This window comes from Centruroides sculpturatus, unplaced genomic scaffold (genome assembly GCF_000671375.1).
Source record: "Centruroides sculpturatus isolate CEXI.00-Female unplaced genomic scaffold, Cexi_2.0 scaffold168, whole genome shotgun sequence".
Lineage (NCBI taxonomy): Eukaryota > Metazoa > Arthropoda > Arachnida > Scorpiones > Buthidae > Centruroides > Centruroides sculpturatus.
Window position 1 is genome coordinate 371313 of NW_019384519.1, and position 27288 is coordinate 398600.

At 34.8% G+C, this 27288-nt stretch overlaps 2 protein-coding genes across 5 annotated transcripts in view; one reads left to right on the forward strand and one right to left on the reverse strand.

Annotated features, from left to right (window-relative positions):
- LOC111622699 overlaps window positions 1-20069 on the reverse strand; it is a 78192-nt gene extending 58123 nt beyond the window's left edge. The window contains exons 1-7 of the mRNA XM_023365120.1: window positions 19729-20069; window positions 8597-9209; window positions 8096-8366; window positions 7909-8029; window positions 5694-5848; window positions 4198-4311; window positions 1877-2008 (exon numbers count right to left, since the gene is read on the reverse strand). Coding sequence (XP_023220888.1) covers window positions 1877-2008; window positions 4198-4311; window positions 5694-5848; window positions 7909-8029; window positions 8096-8366; window positions 8597-9209; window positions 19729-19807 — 1485 coding nt within the window. The 5' untranslated portion in view covers window positions 19808-20069. The remainder of the gene's footprint in view (window positions 1-1876; window positions 2009-4197; window positions 4312-5693; window positions 5849-7908; window positions 8030-8095; window positions 8367-8596; window positions 9210-19728) is intronic.
- A 1789-nt stretch (window positions 20070-21858) lies between these two features.
- The window catches only part of LOC111622687, a 200844-nt gene continuing 195414 nt past the window's right edge, over window positions 21859-27288 (forward strand). The window contains exon 1 of one of the 4 annotated variants that reach the window (XR_002756311.1): window positions 21859-21941. The gene's annotated coding sequence lies outside the window, so the exon portion shown is untranslated. Of the gene's footprint in view, window positions 21942-24607; window positions 25358-27288 lie in introns of those variants that run through there. The other 3 variants (XR_002756308.1, XR_002756309.1, XR_002756310.1) reach the window with 3 other exon arrangements.

Consider the following 27288-nt stretch of genomic DNA (forward strand, 5'->3'; position numbering starts at 1 on the left):
TTCTAGGAACATTCAAAATGTTTTACTCATAGTTCCTTACTCCCCAATCCAATACACCAAGTCCTTAAGGTTTATAATTTTTGGTCACACTTCATAGATGGATAAGTACCATTACATTTTGCCTTGTAACTTCAAAGTCTCTTCTATAGATACATCTAAAAAAAGGGCAGTCACAGCAAACAGCCACATAATCATTGAATTGTTTCATATATGGGTCATTCTAAGTTAAGAGGTACTTTCAACGTCCGTGAGAAAAAATCACATTTTTTTCAAAAATTTGTTTGAAATAATGTTATTATCTCTCAAAACTTACCATCTTCTTTATGGTCACTTAAATTCATTACTTAAATATACTTAATTTAGTCACAATAGTACTTCAAACATAAAAAACATATCTCCCCTGGCCTGTCCCCTAACCAATTCTGTTCGTGTATCAGTAATTTTAAATACATAGAAATCTAATAAAATATCAAAATCATTCATTTTAATAAAATAGGATAAGTAAATTATTGTAATCTAACAAGTAAAATTACATAATATTTCTTTTTCATAAAAAAATATTTACATCTAATTTGTCCCGCATTTTTCGCGTCTCGTCCCCTGGCATTTTGTATTTGTCAAAAAACGATGTTTGTTTACTTTGTCGCGGGAAATTGTGACCTTGAACACATTTCATTGGACGTGAAGTTAGCAGCAAGCATCAAGCGAGCTAACCACGCAGCATTTTGTCAGTGATTTCGGTAACGTTACTCTGTGGGTACAGTTGTGAACAAGTGAAGTGATCTCTCCCCTGGTAAGTTTTATTTTGTGATTATTTATCTAAGAACTTTATTTTATTTGTATATTTACTGTTATTTGTGCATAGATTTATTTGTTAATTATGTACGATAAATACTGTTACGATTATTTCAGTTTTCTAACGAAAAATTATCTCCCCTGCTTTTTAAGATTCCAGGGGAAAGACTTTATGTCCAGGGGAGATAAAAACGTCATATCAGAGTATTTTTATGGATAACATGTAAACCGTCGTTCCGTAATTTAGTCAATATACATTTTTACTCTTTTAGCCTATCTCATACATTTAATTATGGTATAATATGTCTTTTACAGAATGTTAGCAAGAAAAAAATGACATATAAAGAACGCCTAGAAAAAAAAACGTGTAGCAGAAAGATTAAGGTACCAATGCATAAAAAATGACCCTGACAAATACGCACTACAAAAACTTAAAGAATGTGAAAAGTATCAAAAGAAGAAAGAAAAAGGAATTGTTAAGACTGTGAACCAAATGACCCCCCAAAACAGCGAAAAGCTAGAAAATTGTGGAGAGAAAAAGCAAAGAATCGTAGATGTCTTTTAGCACTTCAAGTCATAAGTAATGAATCCTCAACCCTTCCTAGTTCGGATAATGAACACCCACTGCTACTGTCACCTCCTCAGAATGAAGATATTAACAGGCTGCTTGAAAATAAACAGTTTGATAATTTAATAATTATAAAATGAATAAATAAAGTTGATTCTTAAAATAAAGTCTATTTTATTTCATAACGCAATGTTAAAATCTCTCCTCTGTTCATAAAGTATCCTACCCTGTACACCTAGTCTCCCCTCTGTATTGAGTATCTCCCCTGGTCATTCATAAAACAAGATAAAATAAATAGACTGGCCACCTTGCAGATATGCACAAATTAGTTGTTTCAATAAAAATGTTACATAATTAGATTAAATTTCTAACATTTATGTTGTGGCCACATCTCTTAACCAGTGAGTACCTCTTAACTTAGAATGACCCATATACATGTCTCAATCACCATAAATTATGTAAATAAAATGTATAGCACTTTCCAATTATGTAAATCTTTTCATCTTCACCTACTTTGTCATATGATATTGCATCAAAAATTGCCTCAATCTCTATAGGATCATTAACATCTACCATTATAGGATGAGAGCTTCTTAAACTATCAAGATCTAAGGCTTTTTGTACAGTAATAACAAATTGATCCATCTGCAAAGAAAAAATATTTTTATCAGAAAATGCTTTCATAATCAGTTATTATAAAAATTTTAAAATATTTTAATGAGAAAAAGTAAAAATCTCAAAAAATATTAAAATGAATAGTAAAACTTTCTCAATGTAAAATTATTTTATGAAACTACAGCTCACAATTTTCAAAATATAATAAGAAAAACTAATAATGCTATTATTTGGTGGAAATTATCATCATTCTCTTCTCCAGTTTTATAATAATAGTCATTAAGTGATGCTAGTGTAAAAAGAAAATTAATTATTGTTTATATCAATGGTAGGTAGGTAGGGTCATTGAGAGAAGAAAAGCTGCAAATTTTCCTTTGGCCCAAAAAGAAACTTAGGGCCCTTAGTAGTTCTACATATTTTAATTATTGAAAAAAATGGCAAAAGGGTCACACTATACCATATGCTCTTAACATCCGTTTATCACAGCTTTCAATTATCCTGCTTCTAGAGGAGCAGTCCTATATTCCAGTGTCTTGTCCCTCAGTCCCACAAATAGCATAATTTGGCCTACAAACAGAGACTGTTTTTTAATGTATACCAAAGACGAATCATGCCAAAATGTTTGAAGACAATGTCTTCAAACAATATTTTGGCAACAGTGTTCCTGTTCTTCCTAAACATGAATATATTAATATTCTATATATCAGTAAAGTAAATTTCAAAAAGCAACCATGACCTGTGTCACTCTGTAACGAGAAAGTATAAGTACTCTTCCTACATTTCTTCTTAACAACATTTCTCAGCAATAATTATTTTACCTTGTTGCAGAAATGAAAAGTGGATTGTGAACCATACAGACACCATAATCTTACATGGATAAAGGCTCAGTTTCAATGCTTCGTCTACATTTAGACACTGTGAAGAACATTTATAGCTGTCATAGAGGAGCCATTTTTCACACAATCACAAGAAGAGACAATATACAGTACCTTCATTTTGTTCCAGAAAATCAAAGAAAGCAGACCTCTAAATGATATGCCTTGTCTCTTTTGCTGAGTTTGCATGTACTCATTTGTCAAGTTTCTTAACTTTTCCCAAAGCCTTTACATGTCAAGAAATGGATGAATAATGAACATTAACCTCAAACAATGAACTACAAGGGTGGGAAGTTTAAATTTTGAAAACTGACAATTTCATTTGCAACAACCCAATAGATTTGAACTTCTGGCATTGTCTTTGCCTCATTGTACTGTACATTTTCATGTTTTTGTTCTAAAACGTTATGTTCATATAATTAAAACCTTAATTTAAAGCAGATTGATTCTGTAACTTGTCTTCTTAATAAAATTATAGTCAATTGCTAAAGAAGGAAAACATTAGAATCATTAATATATTATAACTCCGTATACTTTATTTTTATGTAAACGATGTTCATCTGCAAATTTTAATATTTAAAATAATAGCAATTAAATTTTCATATTTAATTTAGAGGCTGTTTTTAAAAAAAAAATTTCAGCAAAGAACCCATTGAACCAGTATAGCCTATTAGATCAATAGATTCTATTGTGGTAAAATCAATCTAAAACCAATAAAAACATTTTTAACAGAATTTTGTTTTAATTTCTACCATTTGATTTTATGCAAATGCATGGGCATCCACAGAAAATTTTCCAGGGTGGCAATGAGCTTGGGGGCAAATAATTACATTGATAAATTTTTATCTAATATTTAAGGTGTCGAGGGTCAAACCAGCCAACCTGTAATAAAATTTGAGAGAGACAAAGCGTTCCATGATCGAGAGTGTAAAGTTTCATATCTCAATCGTGTTTATGATCATAATTTGAGGAGTTTTTTAATTGATCGCAAGGAGGGGCAAGTGCCCATTTTCCTCCTCTTCAATTGCCCATGTGCATATGTGTTCCTGGTCTTAGTCAGTAGCATAACTAGAACTGACTTTAGGGAAACTGAATTAGAACAAGCAAATTTACATTTATCCCTGTATGTACCACTATGGATGTAGCCACTGGTGAAGAATAAACTCTTAGATATTGTATACATGGTATATACATGTGTATAAGTTCATTTGTCACATTCAAATCATTCTCCTGTACTCATTTGATTTTTTTTTATTTATTTATTTACAGGGCCCAGAACTCTTGCACTCACAGTACTGGCTTTATTAATAACATAATGACCAATGTTTAAAAAAGTAATCATACCATATTCCATTCAGGACGTATAGAATTAGTTCCAAGATATTCTGTGAAACTTGCAAAACCTTCGTTGAGCCACAGATCATTCCACCAATCCATTGTCACCAAATTACCAAACCACTAAAATCATAAATCAATTAATTACTTTTGATAATAATTACAAAGATTTAAGAATTAATTAATATGCAAAGTGATATCAAAATTTAATTAAACTTTTTAAAATTATTTATAAACAAACCATATTGTTTATCCTCCATTTATTAATTAATCTTGGAAATAATAAAATTTATAACAGAAAGTCATGTATTGTTGGATGAATATTACTTATGAAATTGATTGATTAATTTTAAAATCATTTTTGAGTGAAAATTTACATAGAATCACTTTTGAGATGATTAACTGTCTTAGTAATTTATAAACTAGGGGAGACATCCGCTGTTTTATGTGATAATTAACTGTTTTTTTTTTTTTTCTGGTACTCACATGTGGCAACGAACGACGGAAATCGTCGACGGAAACAGTCGACGTTTTTTGTCTTATAGAATTATTGTAGAGATATTTGCATACATTGTCAAGGTGATCAGTTATTGGATGCGTTTCACATGATAGCTAGGTGTACTAGTTTAAAAAACTACATGAAAGTATTTTTGATGTCGCTACTATTTCGTTTGAAAAATTTTTGACCTTATTGTGGTCATTTGAGTAGAGTGACGTATATTCTGATTTTTTGCATATTGGAGAATTTGATTTTGCTCAGAGGTGGCATTGGTTTTTCCTTTAAATGTGTGTTCGTGACTAAGAAATTTTGGGCGACTATCCGCTGTTTGATGTGATAATTAACTTCTTTTTTTGTCTTATAGGTGGGTGTAGTTAATTTTTTTATTGTTTGGATAGTTCTCTCAACAATTTTATGTTGATATTTTGTTTAATTAAAATATTATTTCTTAGTATTAGTTTTGTATACTTTGTATTTTATTTATGTATATTCTGAATTTTGTTCTCTGTATTAATTCATGAATTGTAATATTACTGTAGTTTGTATTGTATATCTAATGATTTTGTTGTATGTATTCCCCACATCATGGGGTTTTCCCAGTATGTCTAAATAAATTTTTTAAAAAAATTTATAAACTATGCTACAGCTAAAAGAATTTTCATTGTTGGAAACAAATCTACTAGTAAAGACCTGTTTTGAAAGAATTGTAAAAAAACTCTGTAGATTAAATCTCTAACACTTTGATTGCAGCAATATTTCAAGATGGCTGAAGAGAAAGAATCATACAAGAATAAAAAACAAATGCAAAGCAGAAGTAGATCATTGGAGAGAAGAGAGTAACAGAGGAGATGAAAGAGAATATTACTGATATTGAAAATCCATACATATCTGTTTCCACTCATGTTTTGCTATTCTGTTAATTGACTAGGTGAAAAATTAAAAAATTTTTAACAATCAAACAATTACTAGATTTGGAGATCTAGAAGTTAAAAACTGAAAAACTAACCTGATGAGCCAACTCATGAGCAATAACTGTAGCAATGCGTTCTTCAGAGTTAGTAGAAGTTTCTTCGGGATTAAATAAAATCATGGTTGTTCGATATGTAATAAGACCCCAATTTTCCATAGCACCAGCTCCAAAATCAGGAATGGCAATCATATCTTTCAGAAACAAGAATGATGATAAATAATAGTAATAAATTAACTTTGAATACTTGAAAGCATCGTTATTAGAAAACAGATTAAAACAGAAATTATTTTCAGATATAAAAAAGTATTTGTTATTTTTAATTAATTATAAATAGCATAAATTGATGCATATTCTAAATGCATTAAATACATACACCAACTGTCTAAAAATTACCAGATTAAATATTTCTAGTGAACAGCACAAGTTCCAGACAGAATATAAATATAGAATATACCATTGTTTGGTCATGTACATAATTTATTTTGCATTGTCAGTGTGTGTTGTTGTTGACCAGTTTTGATGCAAAGCATTAATGTAATTTTCCTGCATCACAATTCTTGCAATAGTCATTAATTTTTGTTTCAAAAGTGGCAAAATTGCCACAGAAACCTTCTAGATGTTGAAACAAGCCTACAGATATGAGTGTCTGTTGAAATTAATTTGAAATTAGGCTGCCCAACTGCTAATGAAAATTTCAACTAAGTTTGCTCTTAAGTATTGTGAACATGCCATGATAGCAAAAACACTGAAGAACAAGAAAGACACTAACTTCTCCAGAGGAATGGTGTGGACAGAGATGAAAAGTGCATTTAAGATTTGTGCCTAACTCGTTAATTAATACCTGAACAAAAATAGCACTTTGCATTTTGATGCAGCATCTGAATAAGGATATCCTATGGTGCAATGGCAATTGGTCTCCTCTACTCTTTTGCACCCACTAAAAGTAAATGATATAAACCTGACTACTGCCGATATCTCAGCTAACATAGTTATATATAAATATATGTACTATATAATACATTATATTATCTGTGGATATCACAAGTTGTGATTTGAGAGTACAGCTGAAGAGGAGCATATAACCTTGTAAATCAGCAGACTAAAACACTCATTTTTACTAAAGCAAACATTTTTCATTTGAGTAATAGACCATCCTCAGGCATGGACAGTCAAAACATGTGACTCATCTCTTGACTGTCCACACCTAAGGATGGCCTAATAACCAGGTAAAAATGTTAGCACTCTTTTTAAAAAATTTTCACTGATAAAGATGCATTGGGTAATTCAGTTAACACGTAAGTTATGACAGTGGTTACATCATCTTTGTTATCAATATGACCAAGAATGAAGGGAAAACAAAGTACTACGAGGATCCCAACCATCAAAGGTGAAGCATGTAAAATTGAGATTCAAAATCATGTTAATCATCTTTTTCAATGCTTGTGGCTTAATTCATAGTGAGTTTGTATTCTATAATATAATAATATCATCCTAGTACTACATCAAAGTTCTAAATTGATTTTTGAACAATAATCCCTCTAAGCTGCATGTGTGCAGCTACACACTGATTTCTATGGAGTTGCATAGGCTTTTACTTCCCATGCATACAGCCAACAGAAGGACATCTTCATACAAAACATTCATGATGATCCAAATAATTTCTATATACAGGATGATTAAGGAGGAATCTGCAATATTTCAGGAAATGTTAGTATGGGTGATTCTAAGCAAGATAGTTCATAAGAACCTGTCAGATTTCTTGTATGAAAATTTTTGCTTGGATGCATTTCAGCACTACGCAGCTATTAGAGAGAACATTGCTTTTGAAACAAATTTGATGTGTCAGACCAGATCTATACCAGGAGAAAGACTTTTTCCTGTTTCATGGCACTGCTCCTGTACATTCATCTGACTGTCACCCAAGTTTTGGCTTATAGACAAATCCAATACTTTCTCATCCTCCTGATTCATCAGGTCTGGCACCTGCAGACATTTTCCTGTTCTTGAAGCTTAAAGTTCACATAAAGGGTCATTGATACAAAAGACATTCAAAATGAGTGTGATAAGGGAACTGAAGGGCATCACAGAAAAGGGCTTTAACAGCTTTAATTGGTTGCATGAATATTGTAAGAAGTGCACTATTACTGCAGGGATATCATAATAGAAAAATTTGTAGCTCATATGTACATTTTCCTGGAATTTTTAGATAGCCGGTGTATTCTAAATTTAGACTAATTTAAGTAAAACAAACCTAATTTGGATAATGGATAGCTGATATTAAAAAATTTTTCATAATTTATTAAAATATCGGCTGCTGCATCTAAAGCAAAAGAGGCTTGATCTATTTGTTCTTCTGGTGCCAATACTCTAACCTATAAATATATTAAATAAAATTATTAATTGTTAAAATTCCTAAAAATGAGTTTAACAAAACTTACCTCAATTCCTTTTTTTGTCATGTTTATCTGCTTAAAATCACAAACAACAAATGCAACTAGATAAGTACTCATTTTTACTGTTTCTTCAAATAATGTTAACCTCAAATTATTTCCATAAGATGTGGTTTTAATCAATTTTGAATTAAAATAAGCAGAATGTGATAAATCATGCACCATTTTCAACTGAAACTTAGCTTTCATAGCGGGTTCGTCAAAACATGGAAAAGCCAATCTTGCTGCAGTAGGTTCAAAATGTGTGGTGGCGAGATACCTAATATGAAGAACAATTAACTTCAAATAAAAAATTAAATTTAGCAAATTCCACAATTCAAAATTTAAATTATAAATCTAATTTAATTATAATAAATAACACATTTTAATTCTGCATTCAAACACAATAAATCTCATTTAAACTTCCTAAAGTACTGTTAGAAAAAAAAAAAAGAAAAATGGATAAATTAAAAAGCTGAACATTTAAGATTTTACTTAAAACAGAAATACCTTTTTTCTCCAGCTTTTGTTTTATAAGAACTAATATAAAATCCTTCCAATTTTTCTTCTAAGATATTCATAAAATCAATAATTAGGACATAATTTGTGCCTTTTTGTAAACTTTTGGAGAACTGAATATAAATTTGCTCATGTTTGTGACATTCAATATGTTGAAGAATTGTAATTTCTTTTTTGTTCTCTGTCATAAGAATGAATTTTGTAAAATTTAAATCTTTAGCATGTAAAACCACAAAGTTGGACTCTCGATCCAGAACAAAACTAATATTAACACTGCCCTTATTTAAAAAGGTTGTTAAATTTGGATGAAGAAACAACGAATAATGCTTTGGAACTATAAAAGAAGGTAGGCGAATGTCCTGCCAGGGACACATGTTGTCTTCTGGTTGTTCTTCAGTCGGAGAAACTTCGGTTACTTCGAGATGAGCTTCATTTTCGCAACGTGAGACCGGCCGTATGAAAGCTGCAATCAAAGCAATCACCAGCAACAGCACAAATATTACAGCAGTTACGCAGACAGCTTGCAATTTTGTGCATGAGAAATGTTTTTGTTTGTCACCAACAGAATCATCTTCATAAAGCTTTTGTTTTTCTTCAGTTTTATCTGAAATAATTAAGAACTAATATTTTATTCTTTAACCTATTAATGTTTTAACAAATGCCAAATAAACTTAAATAAAAAGCAAAGTTTTATTTTAATGCATTTCAATAGTTACAGAGTTGTGTTTCATTTCAAAATATAAAGTTTCTTCGAATGAGCTCTCATTCTTAATGAGGGTGAAAGCTCATGTAAAGTGTCAAAAACTGTATGATATTATTTTCATAAAAGTAAAATAATATGCCCCATCTTGTAATTTCATATATGATTTTACATATTTTTTCATATATTTACTTTCTTAAAAGCACTAGACAAAGAGCAATTAATTAATATTATTACCAAGAATGTCTTAATCAAATTAGTTTATGTGAAAGAAAGCCATTTGTTTACTGGAGAACACTGTGGTGTTGTGACATTTGATGATAAGCTATGTTTCTGTAAGAAGCCGACTTCCAGAGGCAATCAGTTAATTACACGTCAGTGATGATCTAGGGTCCATTCATATTCGTTTGTTTGATAAGCCAGTAAAAACTGTAGACTTCTCCAAATGTATTTTTAATAACAGAATTACATTCCGAATCGCTAGCCCCGATATAAAGGCTAAAATTAAAAATAATTGGTAAAATAAAATGTGTGGTGGATAAATATACCTGGTACAAAATATTCTTCAATTGTATGAATATACTTTTAAAGAAAATTATAATTAAATATTGTTTTGTAAAGAAACGTACTGTATATAAAAATAACATAAAATATTCTTTACTTTTTAAATCTAAAAACAATAAACTTAGTCTAAATTAATAGCTCCCTATGTGTGGCTAATGGATGGAATCAGAGACAGTCCTGGTAGGTGTACAGTGCGTGTATGCACGCGGGCTACCAAATCCCGAGGGTGCCAATACCGGTCAATGTCAAATGCCTCTTTTGTCGCATCACTGGTATACCTCAAAGGACGCGAATTTGACAGACAATCTACTTAGTATTAAGTTTAACATATGTAGATTTTTACAGCTATGGTGAGAAACATTTAAAATTTACAACAACCCTTTCGCGTCCTTTGAGGTATACCAGTGATGCGACAAAAGAGGCATTTGACATTGACCGGTATTGGCACCCTCGGGATTTGGTAGCCCGCGTGCATACACGCACTGTACACCTACCAGGACTGTCTCTGATTCCATCCATTAGCCACATATAGGGAGCTATTAATTTAGACTAAGTTTATTGTTTTTAGATTTAAAAAGTAAAGAATATTTTATGTTATTTTTATATACAGTACGTTTCTTTACAAAACAATATTTAATTATAATTTTCTTTAAAAGTATATTCATACAATTGAAGAATATTTTGTACCAGGTATATTTATCCACCACACATTTTATTTTATTCGTTTTAGGACCAGGTATCCACGGAAATTTCCAAAATTTACAACTTTTCGGTCACTCTCGTTGAACTGGAAAAATTTCTGTTTATATTACATCTAATATTACGAAGAAATCAGTCTCCCGCTGTACTCGGCTAGAGATTGGGTCGGTTAAGCTTTTAAGTAATATTCTGGCTCTTTCACTAGGGTTTTATTTATGTCCGTAATTCCCTAATCTCTTAATTATTTAACCACTTCTTAAGTAGAAATAAGTTGAAACCGGTTACTTTGTACTCGAATATTTGTAGTCTTGGGAAAGTGGAAAGAAATTTTTATGACAATGGATACATAAATCGTAAATTTAAAGAAAATAAATTCTAGAGCTTTTTTTTGTACCTTGTGCATCTCATTCATTAAATTTAGTCGTAAATGATGCTGCCAAAGTAACAGTTAATTTTTTAACATCGTACAAGAATTGTACACGTTTTTTTTTGCATCCCCTTAGATGGGACATACTGAATCATAATATTTACATTAACATTAACATTGAAATCTGTAAGTAATACAAGATGGGAGAGCAGAATAAATATGTCAAATATTTTAATGGTTTTTTTAAAACTCCTGTCAACTATACAGGACTATTATAAAAACATACAAGTAAACTCTTATCAGTGGGTTAAGTTATAAATGTACTCGTGATTTATTCATTCATTCTGCCACTGATATTCGAATATATAATAGCAATCTTATCGTTTTTTTCACATGTAGTATAAAAATTTGTAATAAGATACATAATGCGGGTTATAATAAAATATTAATTTTAATTAATTTAAAGTACGTTAAAATATGAAAATAATTGCACAATATGTATGTATATTTTAGAAAATGCAAGGGAAGCAGCACTTCCACCGCTTCCAAAGACGACATGCCACTGGTTAAGTTATAAATCTGCTCGTGGTTCACATTATAAGATTGCTATTGTATATTCGAATATACAATAGCAATCTTATCGTTTTTTTTCTTCACATGTAGTATAGAAATTTGTAATAAGATACGTTCAAATAGAAATACGTATTGTGCAATTATTTTCATATTTTACAAAATACAAGGGAAGCAGTGCTTCCACCACTTCCAAGGATGGCATGCNTCTAGTTTAGTAGTGTTACAGAGTATAATACGTATATTTTAATATATTTTTTAAAAGAAACAAAACCACTGAGAAATGTTACGTGCGTTTAACAACGGGTTCGGAAAACTTTGAAAATGTTAACAACGGGTTCGGCCGAACCTGTGCGAACCCGCTGAATATCACCACTGCCCTTATAGATGGGACATACGAAATCGTAATACCACTAGTTTAACATTGAAATCTGTAAGTAATACAAAATGAAAGAGCAGAATAAATATATCAAATATTTTTATGGATTTTTTTAAAACTCCTGTCAACTATACAGAACTATCGTAAAAACATATCAGTAAACTCCTATCGGTTGGATTAAGTTATAAATCTACTCGCGATTCACGTAATGGAGCCAGGGCGGCCAAATATCTAGCAAGCAGGCGGCTAACAGCCCAGAACCGGTCTTGGATAGAATCATTGGAAGCGTTATATGATATTTTGGTGTGTAGCATCCACCAGTTAAATCGCGTGAGGTTGCTGCTGTGTAAAGCGCAATGCGCAAATGTGTATAATCTTGCTGCTTACGCCATTCAGATATTTTGGCCGTGGAAGCTGTCCCGTATTCGACAATACAGCGCTTCCATTCCGCCACTGATATTCGAATAAACAATAGCAATCTTATCGTTTTTTTTTCACATTTGGTATAGAAATTTGTAATAAAATACAAAATGCGGTTATAATAAAATATTAATTTTAATTAATTCAAAGTACGTTAAAATATGAAAATAATCGTGCAACATGCATTTTCTAAAATATAAATACATGGACGGCACGCTACTGACACTGCTGGAGAAGTACAATGATCTTTGCTAGGTGGCAATAGCAATAATGCATTTCCAATTTCATTCTGGGCATCCATCATTTAGTCTCTAGTTCCATGAATAGAAATACAAAGATGTCACGTGTCACGTGACACGTGTCTGGTAAGACCACTCACTGAACAAGTGTTCAGTGAGTGGTCTTACCAGTGGAGTTGGTACCACGTGATATTCTGAACATGTTCATGTTGCTACTCACACAACTCGAGACTCTGGCATTATGTAACATTTTTGTAAACACTCCTGTTTATAATATAGTATTTATGAAAGGCATTATGTGTGTATATAACATAATATACGATTGTACATACCCGAAATCAGCTAAGAAATTCATTTTAATAGGCCTACTATTAAAACGTTTCAATGGAAAGGCCCGAGTTTACCGATATGCCTAGGACCCGTAACATTTAAAATCGGCACTGATTGCACTCATCTTACACAACCGTCGTCCGCGTCTAACACGTGCATCCCTTTTTCATAATATTGTACCTTGATGTCACTTTAACACTATTAAAGATTACGAATTTATATCAAATTAATTCCCTAGGGGAATTCTCTGTGTGTGCTTGCGTGTATTTCGTTTAATATCTCAGGATGGGGTGAAGGTTAACAAACGAAAGTTTGCACCGTAACTTGCAAACCCCGCGTTTCTTTATGCAACGCTCGAGAAGCGCTTTACAGCGAACACACTGAAACCGGTTTCTAATTGGCCAACACTGCTCGTGGTGTCATTTTGCTACACTCTCGCTGCATAAAGAAATGCGGAAAAACTTTCCAGGTGAAGCCGGGTAAGTTAGGCAATTCGTTTGCTGTTTTTTTAAATGAAGAATTTTATTTTAATCTAACAAAATTACTCGTTTTGTGTTTTTGATAATACAGTAGAGCGTTGTTTATCCGAATCAATCGGGGACTGGGGTTGTTCGGATAACCGAATATGTAAGAAAAAATATATTAACCTATCCCGTGTTGAAATTTTTCTCCGTTGCGTGTCGCTTCGCGTTGAATTTTCGTCGATGTTAAGCCTAACGTAAAGTTTTAAAAATAATAATCGTGGCTATTGTATCGTTAAAAATTATTTCTTTATTTTGTACAAAATAAATATATTGAAAAATATAAAAACAAAAAAATTATACTTTAGATGGAATGGTAATCTTAAAAACGTTCGATTCAGCACGGCACATTCCGCCTGGAACGCTTTTGGTTAACCGACGTTTCGGTTGATCGGCTTTCGGATAAACGACGCGCTACTGTACTTAAATGTTATATCCTCGTATAACTGAAAATTTTCGGACTTCCTCACCGATCCTCTTAATCTCCTGTTCGAGTGCCAGGAAAGTCGCGCAAGAGTGCCTTGCAGGGGACACGTGCCCCCTTTTCGTCTTGGTTTCCGCTTTCCTAATCACCAAGAAGGCACCAAACAATAGAAAATAAGTGATTTCTAGCCTATTCTGCAAATATAAAAGAAACTAACGAACGATGTTTGTCCATTAATCCCATGCAACTTCGTGGTACAGTACGTCGATCAAAACCCCATTCCTTTTTTTTTCGGTGCCAAATTTAGCCGGCCCCAGGGCCGTGCCGTAGTACGATGCAGAGATGCAGCCGCATCAGGCGGCACCGTGAGGGAGCGGCATAAAAAACATTTAAGGGGCAGAATTTCAAAGACTTGCATCATACTTAGAAAATCTACCGCACGGCCCTGATAAGATACACCAAATAATAAGAATTATAGCCTATTTAAGACTAATAATTTATATAAGGGGCGGCAAAAAAACATATAAGGGGCGGCATTTGGAAGACTTGCATCATACTTAGAAAATCTACCGCACGGCCCTGGCCGGCCCCATCTCGTGGGAGACCCCATCCGACGTTGAATCCGACGTTGGCGTCGCTTGTGCCTTGCCAGCTTTTTTTTTTTTTTTAATTATACCCTTTAGACTAGAGTATTATCAAAATGCATTATCCATCACCGATAAATTTATCAAACAAATTCTATTTGTTTAAGGTCAAAGGTCAGAATATGTGAAACTTGACAGATACTCACGTTACAATGCATAGATTAGGAACGAGAGGAGAATCGAGGCCACGTGGAATTTTCCGGGTTTTCTTCGCGTTATAGTCAAAATAGTAGACGTGAGTCAGTCCGAGCGGGAAGGTCTATCTCAGGTGGAATGAGATACGTGGAAATTAACACACGTCTCCTTCCATCAAAAAATAAAATAAAATAAAATAATTTCTGTTAAAGTTTCCCGTAAAAGACCTCCGGGGAGGCAACCTCCCCGGCAGAGTGCCCACGTATTGCTTTGCAGCATACCAATAAAACAATCTAAACTTTTTTCCAGTCAGCTTCTTTACATTTATTCTAATTAAAGCGAAAAAATTGGCAATTTTACAAACCGCGCACTTATGGCACTTAAATATGCACTTAGTGCAAATGAAAGTCTGACCGTGACTACCCTCGGCACGTGACTACCCTCTATCTCCAAACCCCTTGACTTTTAACCACCAAAATTTAATAGCATCGATGCCCCTTATGTACAAGTTACCGTGCCAAATTTCGTTTATTAATCACTACCCCATCTTGAGATATTAAATGAAATAGATGCCGAAACACACACACACACAGAAACCCAGAATTTTTGGGTTCAGGGGTCTCAAAATATGAAGATTTGTAAAAATCCCATAGGGTTAAATATGACACTATTACAATACTTTTCCGTGTTATAACAACTGGGAAAGTAATTGTAATTTTCTTTAAGTAAGCAGTCGATTTGTTACATCAAGTTGTATTAAATTACAAATACTATTGTTTAGCGCCGTTTTGTTTCGTTAAACTAAAATAAAAATGCTTATTACGTCGATAAAAATAACCAAACAACTTTTATAACTCTCATTATATTCAATATTATATGTATGGAGTTGTAAAATATGGCGCAACTTCTGTTACGTTTGTTCTCATTTTAAATAAGTATAATTTATTAAACAATAAATGTCGAGTAACAATATAATAGTGATAAAAATCCAAATTAACTGCAATTACCTATAGCAGATTTACATTTATTGTCGCAGAAAATCTAAAACAGAAACAGCTGCGTCACCCGAAGCTAAAATATTAATACAAATGTTTAATACAAATGTACGAAACCCATAAAAATTCGAGGCTCTGTACAGTACATGTAGGCTAAACAAACTAGAGCTTCGAGCCTACTTCTATTTTAAGCCTCGTGCCCTAAAATTCGTTTGATAGAGAAAAAGGGCGTGTTACGTGTTATAGCTTAGAGAACAATGAGTTTAAATCCGGTTGTGGAGAGACCCTAGGCTAAAATTTAGGTTACTTATGCCTAAAATCCGTATTGCATAAAGCCCACCGGTGGCCGAACCGTTTATGCATAAAATCATGGAATATTGAGTTGGCGAGATCTTGTATGGGGCCCGGAAGTAGAGCAAGCCCCTTTAACCTTTAACCGTTTGCGTTTTGGTAAAATGAAGTCTTACAGATTTTATTTTCTATTACTAAAAAAGACGTTAATTCAGTGGCGCGCTATTGTTTCACGTGGCCCCAGGAAAATTATTAAATTAGGGGGCCCCACACGCAGTGTTGACTTCAAACATTTTTCTTCGGAGGAATTTTTAGGAGAATCTCCTGGTATCTTCATTCGTTTTTTAACGCGACCTCTGCGCCGTGCACTTTGCACCTGCTTCACACGGGCAATCCAGGATCCCAAATGTGGCACCAAATTTAAATTTCGATATTCTTACTACATTAATTAATTAATAATTTTATGAAAGATTAGTTTGCGGCCCACCAACAGGGGGCCGCAAACTAATCTTTCATAAAATCAAAACCGCAAAAGGAGAGCCCAGGCAATTGCCCTTTTTTATGTAGGATAGCGCGCCACTGCGTTAATTTTAGAACACCTACTGCTAGAACCAGTAGAACCCCTAATTTTTCTTCGGCCCGGAGAAAAGTTCCCCCTTCCGGGTCCACTTGGAATTTTCCTGGTTTACTTCGTGTCTAATGCCTAAAGATGTGCCAATATCCCACAGAAAGTCCTCCAGGGAGGCACCCTTTGGCAGATGGTCCATGTGTCGCGTTATACCTTATCACATCACACCAATTAACCAAGAAAACCAGTGCGTAAATCTAATTCCTCTCAATTTCGGATGAAATTTCGAATTACAGTCGTGTATGTAACCTATTAACACCCTTTATACCTATTGCTACTTTTCCTAAATCACGTTTCATATTTAAATTCTTTATATTTACAGTCCAGTTTATCGAAAAACATAAGAAATATGTAAAATAATAATTTAAAAATATGCTTATTTTTTGTTCGCTGTTAATTAAGAGATGGAGAATGTGTTGGGGAGATAACAAGAAAATCGGAAGTGCGATTTTATCTGTGGAAGAGGAAGACATAATTGCTTTCTCCTGACGTTATCTCTTCCGTTTTCCTCAGTTTGTTTAGAGATTGCACCAGCGACAGGTTTATAAATTAGAAAATAAACTTTATGACCATTAATTAACGGCAATTATTAATTAAAGAGCAGAAACTGGAATTCGAAACTGAAGTAAACTATTGATGAGTGTACCAGAGGATCTGAGGAATCAGAGTTCGAATCCTTATCGGATTTTCAGAAACATTCGTGGATAGCCTTTTCCCGGTAATTCTGGCCCCCTTGGCCATCCTACTGCCCATTGTGGATTTGGCCCAACCCATTACGAACACAATATAAGGTGTGTTAGTGTCATCAGAGCCGAAAGAGTTCGTGAAAACTATTATTCGTAAGCTAAAATAGTGAAAAATTATCAGGGAGGTCTCGGACTTAAGAAGGGCCAAGGCCTTTCCCGTCATAGAGCTTGAAAGTAATCTCAAAATTCCAAATTCGGGGTCGTATTGTTACGATAATTTTCGATGTTTTGATTAAAATTTCGACAAAGTTTGCTAATTTAGTCGCCTGTGCTGAGTTAGAAGAAAGAGTTAAAATTTCCTCCGATACCCATTTTCAGCTCTTACGAAAGGGGAAGAAGGGAAGAAGATTATGCCGTAGTAATGGGGCATGGGTCCTTACAGGGGCCCGAAATCCCATTGTTTTAAGTAAATTTCTTTGTTTCTTTTCAAGGACATATCACTGTAATATGTGGAGGAGAGAATGTGCCTGGCCGAACCCATGACTTGCTAAAAAGATACCCTCCTGTGCTCACAAGACCAAGATTTTAAAAAAGAGTGGTTTTATCAGGCACCTACTGTCTTTCCACGGGGCTGTCCGTTTTAATCTGGATTGTCGTATCAGTAATACATGAAACACGCAGTACTTAAGTAACTTTTTCTATGTTGTAGTACACAGGTGTAATCTTTTATTGTTTTATTCGTTTACGACAACGTGCACTTGGACGATCTGTCAAGAGGTAACACTTTCCGGGAGGTCTTTTATGGGAAACTGGCCCTATTTAGGTGTTACTAACGTGAAGAAAACCCGGAAACCTCCACGTGTCCGGCCCGTTGACCAGGCGCGAACCCACATACCAACTATCAGTGTTCGGTAGTTTTATCCACGCGACTACTGGTTGGGCCACAGGCGTGAGCAGCCCGAAATTTGGCGTATCGACGAAATATTTCCAAGATTGAAGGAATGGATCGCGACCAACGAAACCCAAAAATATTCTATTAAAACAGCTAGTCTCACTTGGATGACGATTTTTGTCATTTGGAAGTGTCGAGTGACAGTTGTTTTTCCAACTTTGAAAGGCACAAATGTTCACAGCTGTTCAAGTTTTTCTCGCAATTGCACAATTCGTTCCTCGCTACAAACACATTATTTATACATCGTAATGTCGATACGCCATATTTTCGTCTCAAACAGAAGAAAAAACAACAAGAGAGATCATTGGCCTAGACGAAAAAAAATTATGTTCGTCCGTCCACCAATAAGGACAAACGATCCGCGACGATAATTTTCCACTCACTTTTTCACAGATTTGGATTTAGAAATATAATTTTTACTGGTGTATTACAAGTGTTTTTCGACGTACAATACGCGTCCAATTGCGCGTTGTACGTGGCAATCCAACACCAACCTGGCTGCAGAATGATATCGCATCTGCAGTCTAGAACGGTGCCACTAGCTCAAAGTTTTTGTTGCTAGTGGCAACATAATTTTTGGTGCCACAACCACTCGCCATAAATGAGATTTGTGAAGGATTTCTACACAAAAATATAGGTTATAAACAGTGTTTTTAAAAAGGTTAGAAATGATCATTTTAAAATCATTTTTTTGAAATTTTGTGGCACACTTTTCTCGCACACCTGTCGATAAGTGGATATTCCACAGATGTCCATCATCTACACTTTCTACGAACGTTTGAGACATAAAACATACACAACTCAGTGTAAAACCATCAAAGATAACAATTCAGACAGAGCAATCCGCAATCCACTGGATGCGATCCTCTCAAATGTATTATTCTACGACCTCGTACAATAGAAAGAGCAAAGTTTTTATCAGCGATAACCACTAGTAGACTCATTGGTGGATCCGCTATAACTTTGAGAAGCGAGTTGGAAACTGCGTGTAATACACGAACAAAATCTAAATTCAAATTAACACCAGTAAATTATTAAGATACACCTCCTAAATTAGACATTTTGTATTTTAGGCTGCACTTCTATCGCTTCCATCGCTATTTTGAAGTAGCGTAGTGATAGACTTGAGTTGGTACGAAGGCTGTCTTTCATAAATATCTTTGACCTTAAGAATTTTTGCGTATCTCGACGTCCTGAGACGTTCAGAAAAATAGGAAAAAATTCCCTATGTTTGTGTGTGTATTCGCGTCTATTTTGTTTAATATCTCAGAACAGGGTACTTATTTAGAAACGAAATTTGGCACGGTAACTCGTATATAAGAGGCATCGATGCTATTAAATTTTGGAGGTTAAAGATCGAGGGGACGGGGAGATAGAGGGGGTTATGCGTGATATCTCGAGCGGGATCGTTATTTCTATAGATAACAGATACAAGTTTAACACAAGCTCTTGCTCTACAAACAGAACAAGAAAGACTCGTTTGTAATCATAATCACAATTTTCTTCCCCTCTTTACATCGTAAAACAGAGCGTAAAGGGACGAGAGTAGGGCGGTGGGCTACACCAAAAGGAGACTTACCCGACTGACGGTCGATTTCCAAATTCTGATAAGTTTCGTCGCTCTTCAAAGATCGGTACCTCGGTCCTCCTCTCTCCATTCTGTCGACTCGAAAACGTGGGTAGTCGTCGCCAACGTTCCTTCGTCCTTCGTGTGCGGACGGCGACTGGATTGGCGCATGTGTCCAGCGCGTAACGCGACGCGTCTAGGCGCGCAGAGGGTCGACGTTGATCGAACTCTATCCAAACGGAAAGCGACTTCCGCAGCCTCGTTGCCGGATCGCCCGATTAACGGAGAAGTTTTTTGTTTGGATTTAATTTCCAAGTTAATGGCGACGCTAGATTCGTTTAACCGGGAGATAATCGATGAGAGTATCTTTACAACGTTCAAAGTTTCGCCGGAAGGAGATAAAAAAAAAAGCAGAAGATTGTACATCCGATTATTAATTAATATGTTGATATCTATTCCACGTTAGAGTTCGTTCCTGCCTTATGATCGCGGGTTCGGACCTCTCGCTTCTGCGCGAGTATTTGTTCGCCTAATACTTTAATGGGAAACGAAGTTACAGCGTTAATTAATAAATTGATCTGGTAGCATTACTTAGTACAGTATTTAAAACAAAGGGGGTCCTCGAAACGCTTGATCTACCACTGAGGGTCACCTGCACCCTTCTAGATGTCTAGTCTGGCGGTTAAACAGAATCGTCCAGATGGGAAATTTTCCCCGGTCCTGAAGGAAGTGAAGCCCGAAGTCATTCCTTCCCCTATAAAATTAATCAAATATGTAAGTTGTTGCTATGACAACGCAACACTTGGGCGATGCCTTCCGGGAGGTTTTATAAAGGAAAAATGGCCCCTATTTAGGTAATACAGACGTGGAGAAAACCCAGAAAATTCAAAGTGACCAGTCGGTTCGAGAGAGACGCGAATCCACAAACCAAACTCCCAGTGTTTAGGGTACGAAGACCGCTTGGCCACTGGTGGGCTAAATATGTAAGATTGCTTTTTATTAAAGCACATATTTAGCCCACCAGTGGCCAAGCGGTCTATCCCCGGGGCTCCATACAAACTCTACTATGCTTAAGTGCCAGCAGCTTACTACTCGAGCCGTGTGCTCTGGGGACTCTAGGGGAATAGAATTCGGGCGATCGGCTTTCCGGGAACTTTTCTTAGGTATAAGTCCCGGATACATATGGTCCACCCCTTACTACCCGGCCGACTCCATTCCGACTTGGCCGAACTCGCGATGAGTATGGAGAAAAATATTGATAAAAGGGTCCCATTAAAACCCAAATAGCAGAAAGAGCTCTGCACACCAGTTTACGACTGTCCCGAGAAGCCTGCTGTAAAGGCCCATTTAATGATGGCCGAGCGGTTAAGATATGTCGGGCCACGTCTTTCTCCACCCGATCGCCCCATCGTGAGCCTGACCGAACCCATAATGAGCTGGATATAAAGGCCCTCTTAAGTAATAGTAATACAATATTACTGTCGTACAGTATTATTGCCGTATAGTCTTCGGTAATATTTACTAGGCACAGAACAGCACGATCCCTAGCATTGCTATACGAAACCACTGTTTTTGGTGTTTGTGCATTTTTACGTGGGAAGAGAGTTTAGCAAATAAAAAGATTCGTTGTGATAAAAGTTGGAAATTTTGAAACGTAGAGTGCGTTATTATAAACTAAACGCCAGGCAACATTACCGTTCTTTGTTTATACTTTGTCCTGCAACACACGCCATTAAAACGTTATTATTGGTCTTTCTCTTCGAAAAGATTACGGCGACACAGATCACCGCAATCCCAGAAATTAATAGAGAAGTCTTTTTGCTCTGTTTGCCTTGTCGGCACTCAGAGCCTTTTTTCTAGCGAATTCGTTACAGATCCGGCCAGGCCTACAGTGGGAGCGGCCGGATGACGAGAGACGAGACAAATTGCCCACGATTTGTATTACCTAAAATCTACCAAATCGTTTGATTTAAAATTTATTTTTAACTTTCTGCATCACTTTTAGGCATTTATTGCAGAAAAAGAAGTTACTTAAAAGAATAAAACATTATTTGAACGTCGGACATTCGAATTCCTATACAAGTTCAATTCTCTCTCGTGAGGCTTAGCGATCACGTGATGTCAGTGGACCAATTCCAACGTCGAACGTGTAAATACCAATTCGAACGTTAGAACTGCGTAAGAGAAGTGAACAAATTAAGATAAAGGTGCCAAGATAAAAAATGGTAAGTAAAATCTTTATTTTGTGAAATGCATTTTTGTTTATTATTGTACAAGTTAATAATGCTTAAGCATCTTCCCGTGCCCAAACTTTTCTTCTCCATTCTGTTCTGTCTCGACAATCCTCCTCTATCAGTCCTTTGTGCTCCATAGCTTTTGTGACTTCCTCTATCCACGTAGACCGTGGCCTGCCGGAATCCCTTTCAATATCTGTTGTGGTAGTCTACCTTCTTCCGGTAAGATTTACCCTCCGAACATGGCCATACCAGGTTAATTGTTATGAATATACTCGACTATAGAGTTTTGATAATCCATTTTCCCCCCCCCTAATTTCCTCAATTCTCACTTTATCTAGTTTTGAACATTGAGCAGATCTTCTCAAAGTTCATTTCTGTAAATTCTAATTTAGATTTAAATTTTGAATTTAATATTCACATTTCTGCTCTATATGTTATATAAATCATTAGTTGTAGGTGTAATATGCTTATTTTTGTTGTTTTAAAGATTTGTTTATCCCATAAGATTCCATAATAAAACAATATAAATTACACTTTATGCCAACTTTTGAATATATAATAACTACACTTAAGTGTTGTGGCATTACCGATAACAACTTTTAGAGTATGAGAATGTTCGCTAGTACTTTCAGTAGAATAAAGTTACAGTCGTCGGGCGAATATCGAATACAACAGCTACCGAACGCTTTTTTTTTTAAATTAAATATAGCACGTGGATGGAATATAAAATGAATTTGAATTGGAGCGATGTTCTAATAATATGAACATCAATAACGAGTAGTGTAATTTTCCCAAGATTACATCGTGAGCAATAGCATTATAATTTCTTTATTGTTGCCATTATTATAGTATTAATTTCTCAAAAAATTCATCTTTAATTTATTTTCACTGTCACTTAAATATATTCACAAAATTGTAATATTTCTACCAAATAAGAGTTAAATTAATTTTAATCATATTTTCATTTATTGCTTCCCAAGATGTAACATTTTTCTTATATTTCGTCAATATCAGAACAGAAACTCTTCTTTTTCATCTAATATCTTTTGGTAAAAATATCCACTCCACTGTAAAAATATAGATATTTATCCTCTATAAACACTCCCTGTCCTTTTTTTGGTTTCTGTTAATACAATAATATCCTGTTGTATTCCGTTTAATTCCGAGGTAATTAGTCCCTTTTTTTATTAATACTTTGTATATTTAACATAGAATGTGCATTGCTCTTTTCCGTAGCCTTTGTCGCTACCCTGAATATCCAGCCAGCATATTTCTGTTGGGCTTTTTAGCATTTAAGTTTTTTCCGAGAATGGGGGAGCTGGCCCCCATGTCTCGTCCTCCAACCTGTGGGTTGGGATTTTTAATCAAGGTTTACTTCTGTAGGATAGTGGCTGTCACCACCTGCGAGTCCCTCCTAAAGTATTAAAATATTTTCAAATCATTGGAACAAATGGACTTCAATTTTTTATTTTTATTAAAAATTTGTGATACAACATAAACATTCAATTTAAATCTCGTATCGAAGATCGTGTATATATTATAGATTTTTTCCAGAAGGTTTAACATAAATTACTACATGATATGTTTATATATATAAGGCCTTTTGCTTTATAACATGCCGAAGAATGTTTGCTTTTCAGTCGGAGTGTGCCCGACATTTGGTCTCCCACTCTAATCGAAGGGCATTTCGATGCGAAGTGTGTGGAAAAAGAGATACAAGTATAAGAGCAGTTTAATCAGACATGCGAAAAGTCATCGTAGAACAGTGATGAACATTTTAAAAATAATTTAAAATAAACATTTTAAACAACTATGCCTTGACTCTGGTCCGACCTAGGGTACGTTCGTAAAGTCGAGCGAGTTAAACGCGTTAATAACGAATCGTTTTAAAAGTAGTAGTCTCGCTCAGTGCACATGCTCTGCGGTGATGACGTTTCGAACGAAACGCTAACGAAGTTCACGAAGGAAAGAGTTAGTTCACTTCGTTAAGAAAATGANGGCTGCCCGATGACGTTTTACCGAATTATAGGAATTGTTTTTACCATGTTTGTACGGACACCGTCGCAATTTTTTCGCCGTCATATAGGAATCCGAACTATAGGAACTCGTGTTATGGGGGTCGACTGTATATCAAATTATTCAAACTTCAAGACACCATTAAAAATAAAAATTGCATTATAGTGAACATTTTTTTTAGTTAACTGTATAAGTTGGAGACCCCACAGAAAGCCCGTCGCGACCCCCTTCTGGGTCGCGACCCATAGGTTGGGAACCCGTGTACTAGAGTGTTTAAACTGTGAATTAAAAGGTGAAATGATAGAAATAACTGTCCACTCGAAGCAATCTAAGAAAAATATTGCTGATAAGGCTACACTAGCAACATTCATATCTTCGATTTTAGAAACAGCCATTTAGTTATAACGAATCGTTCGAAAAGTCTAACTAAATAAGAATACTTATTTAGTTAGACTTTTCGAAGATATGAATCGATACGATCGTTCGACCTTACGAACGTACAGTACATAGTACTTGTCAACCGAGTATAACTCGCTAAACTCAACATAATAATAGGGGTGCCGGGAATTTTGTTTAATGGTTTCGGGGTGCCGCCAGACAAAAAGTTTGAGAACCATTGGTCTAAAGTATAAAGAATCTCTGAGATCCAACATAGTAGTGAATATAATTGTAAAATCGATAAAGATAATTAAAAATATACTTAGCGTTACACACGCGGTAATTTATTGTAACATCTACCAGAAAAGTGTGCGATAGAATTTTATTATAAAACTTGTATTCTAATCCTAATCCTTCTCCCGCGTTTCCGCTTCACTGGCATCGGCCATCGTACAGGCCAAATATCCTATGTCGTATATATCGATAGTCTTTAGACAGAATATGTATTCCACTTTCGGTAGTAATTATAATAAATCCAGGTGAATGGGTATATCCGAAAGGAATTACACGAAAAATTCAAAGAAACCTCCAAAAACAAAATAAGAGTCGAATCCAACGTACGATAGAGTTTTCCTCTCGAAAATAAACAACTTTCAACGAAAGTCTAAAGATTTTATTACTACTACTACTACTTAGACGGAACGGTGACAGAGACCACGTGAGGTAAACAAAAACCACGTGGCCGCGGCTAATTTACATATCCACGCGGCGATAATAAAACAAACAAATTTTATGGAACAAGATAAGAATATTATTTATCGAAATAGATATTTATATTATTTATGTAATTAAATAATAAAAAAAGCAAAAATAAACGTAAGTTTATTATCGGAGTTTGACGTCTTCTGCGGTACTACACGGTTTCGCGCGGGAAAAAAGTCGTCTGTCGAAGAGTCTTGGCGACGATTTTCTGTTCGGAGGAAAAACGAAGATTAATTCACCTGCTGAAGGTAAGCATTAGTTTAATTAAGCTTGGTTATTTTGGAGGCATGCCATTTTGGATATAGACGAAAGAGGGAAAAAACGATATTAGCCGCTATACTCGGTATCCTAATATGATTAAAGTCCAGATACGTAGACTGTCATGGCGGCTCATCTGTGATTCCAGCAAACAAAAGAAAGGAAACAATGGGGACGCACGTTCTAACCTAACCTAACCTATTCTAATAAATTACCATAATTATTACCAACTAAATTATTAGAATAGGTTAGATTAGGTTAGAACGTGCGTCCCCACTGTTTGCTGGAATCAAAGATGAGCCGCTATGACGGTATACGTATCTGGACTTTAACCGAAAATAATATAAAAGTATTTATATTATTTGTACTGGACAATTTCAAAACTATTTTGTATAATAATTTCACTCTGACTTAACGGCTATTTTGATATTATTGATGACAAAAGTTTAAAATCATTGATTTCCTTATCTGTCCAATATTTTTGTTTGACAGAGTTGAATTGTTTGGACCACGTGGCGTGAAAAATTTTGTCAAGGTCTTCGTGAGAATGTGACACGAGTGAAAGAGGACCACTGAGTTATAACATTTGCACGTGCAACTATATGTTGTTGATGTCCAAGGTTCTAGAATATAACCTTGGTTGATGTTGACCGACATACACCATGTGTATGTTGTGATTGAATACCTGTAAATCAAATTAGCAAGCAGTGACACTAGTGAGACTTTATTAAACTAATTTTTTGCATTTTTTTCGTGAAGGCATGAAATAATATTTTGTACCATAAATGGTACTGAAATATTATAATGTACTTAAAATCTAAGTGTACAGTACTTTCAATATACTCGAAAGGGCAAAATGTACCCGAAAAGTACAAATGTACTAGGAATGGCAACGCTGGAGCGACCTCTCTCGACCGTTTCAATCTCGACTGAAACGAAATTCAATCGTGATCAACTCGAGACTGGCGTCTAATTACAGAACGATTCCGAGCAATAGTTCTGCTTTTTACCACGAGATGTCGCTAATTCGTGACGTCAAGAAGACGGACTACTATAATTCCTAGTGTAAATACTGTTCTTAGTGTAAATACTAGTAAATAAAAAACTTAAACCAACACCTTAATATTCGCTGAGAGATTTTTAATGTAACAAACGTTTTCGATCTATTCGATAGATCATCTTCAGGTTAAAAAGAATATTTCTTAAATGGAACAACCATTTCAAAATTCAAAAAATATAAATAACCAATAACATTTCCATTAATAAGAATAACTAATACATTGTAAATGATACAAAAAATAAATAACGTATTACTCGTACCAAATATTAATACTGTACTATCTATCCTAAGTAGACATAATTTCTTTTAAAATATACTAGTGTTCATGCGCCTCTTGTAAGTTTTTAACGGCATATTTCCAAGCTGAAGGAAGACCCTCTGCGTCCCTTGCGTTAATGCAGTTTTCTTTTAGCTTGCTTCTGTAAATTTCTATCTTTTCAGCTGTTCTTGCCAAAGTTGGGGAGTGTATCTGTTTTATGATTTTCGCTTCATTCCATCGAACCAAGGATCCTTCCGCTTGCGCCATCTGGGCTAGTACTGTTGTATTAGAACCTTTTCTAATATCATACTTGTGTTCTTTGATCCTTATTCCTAGGTTCCTAGTAGTAACCCCTACATAATCTTTATTTATACCTATTAGCTGGTTCTCGTAGGGAATCTTATACACACCCGCCTTATCTTCTTTTTTAACTAACCCTTTATCGTTTCTAAGTATTTTATACAAATTCGGAGCTTTTTTTAAGATCACCCTTGTATCCTTTGTATTTGCTATTTCTTTCATAATCCCTCCTAAATACTTGTTGTAAGTAAATTTCGTGTATTTAGATGAATCTTGTCTAGTGCCTTTATCATTACTGGCCT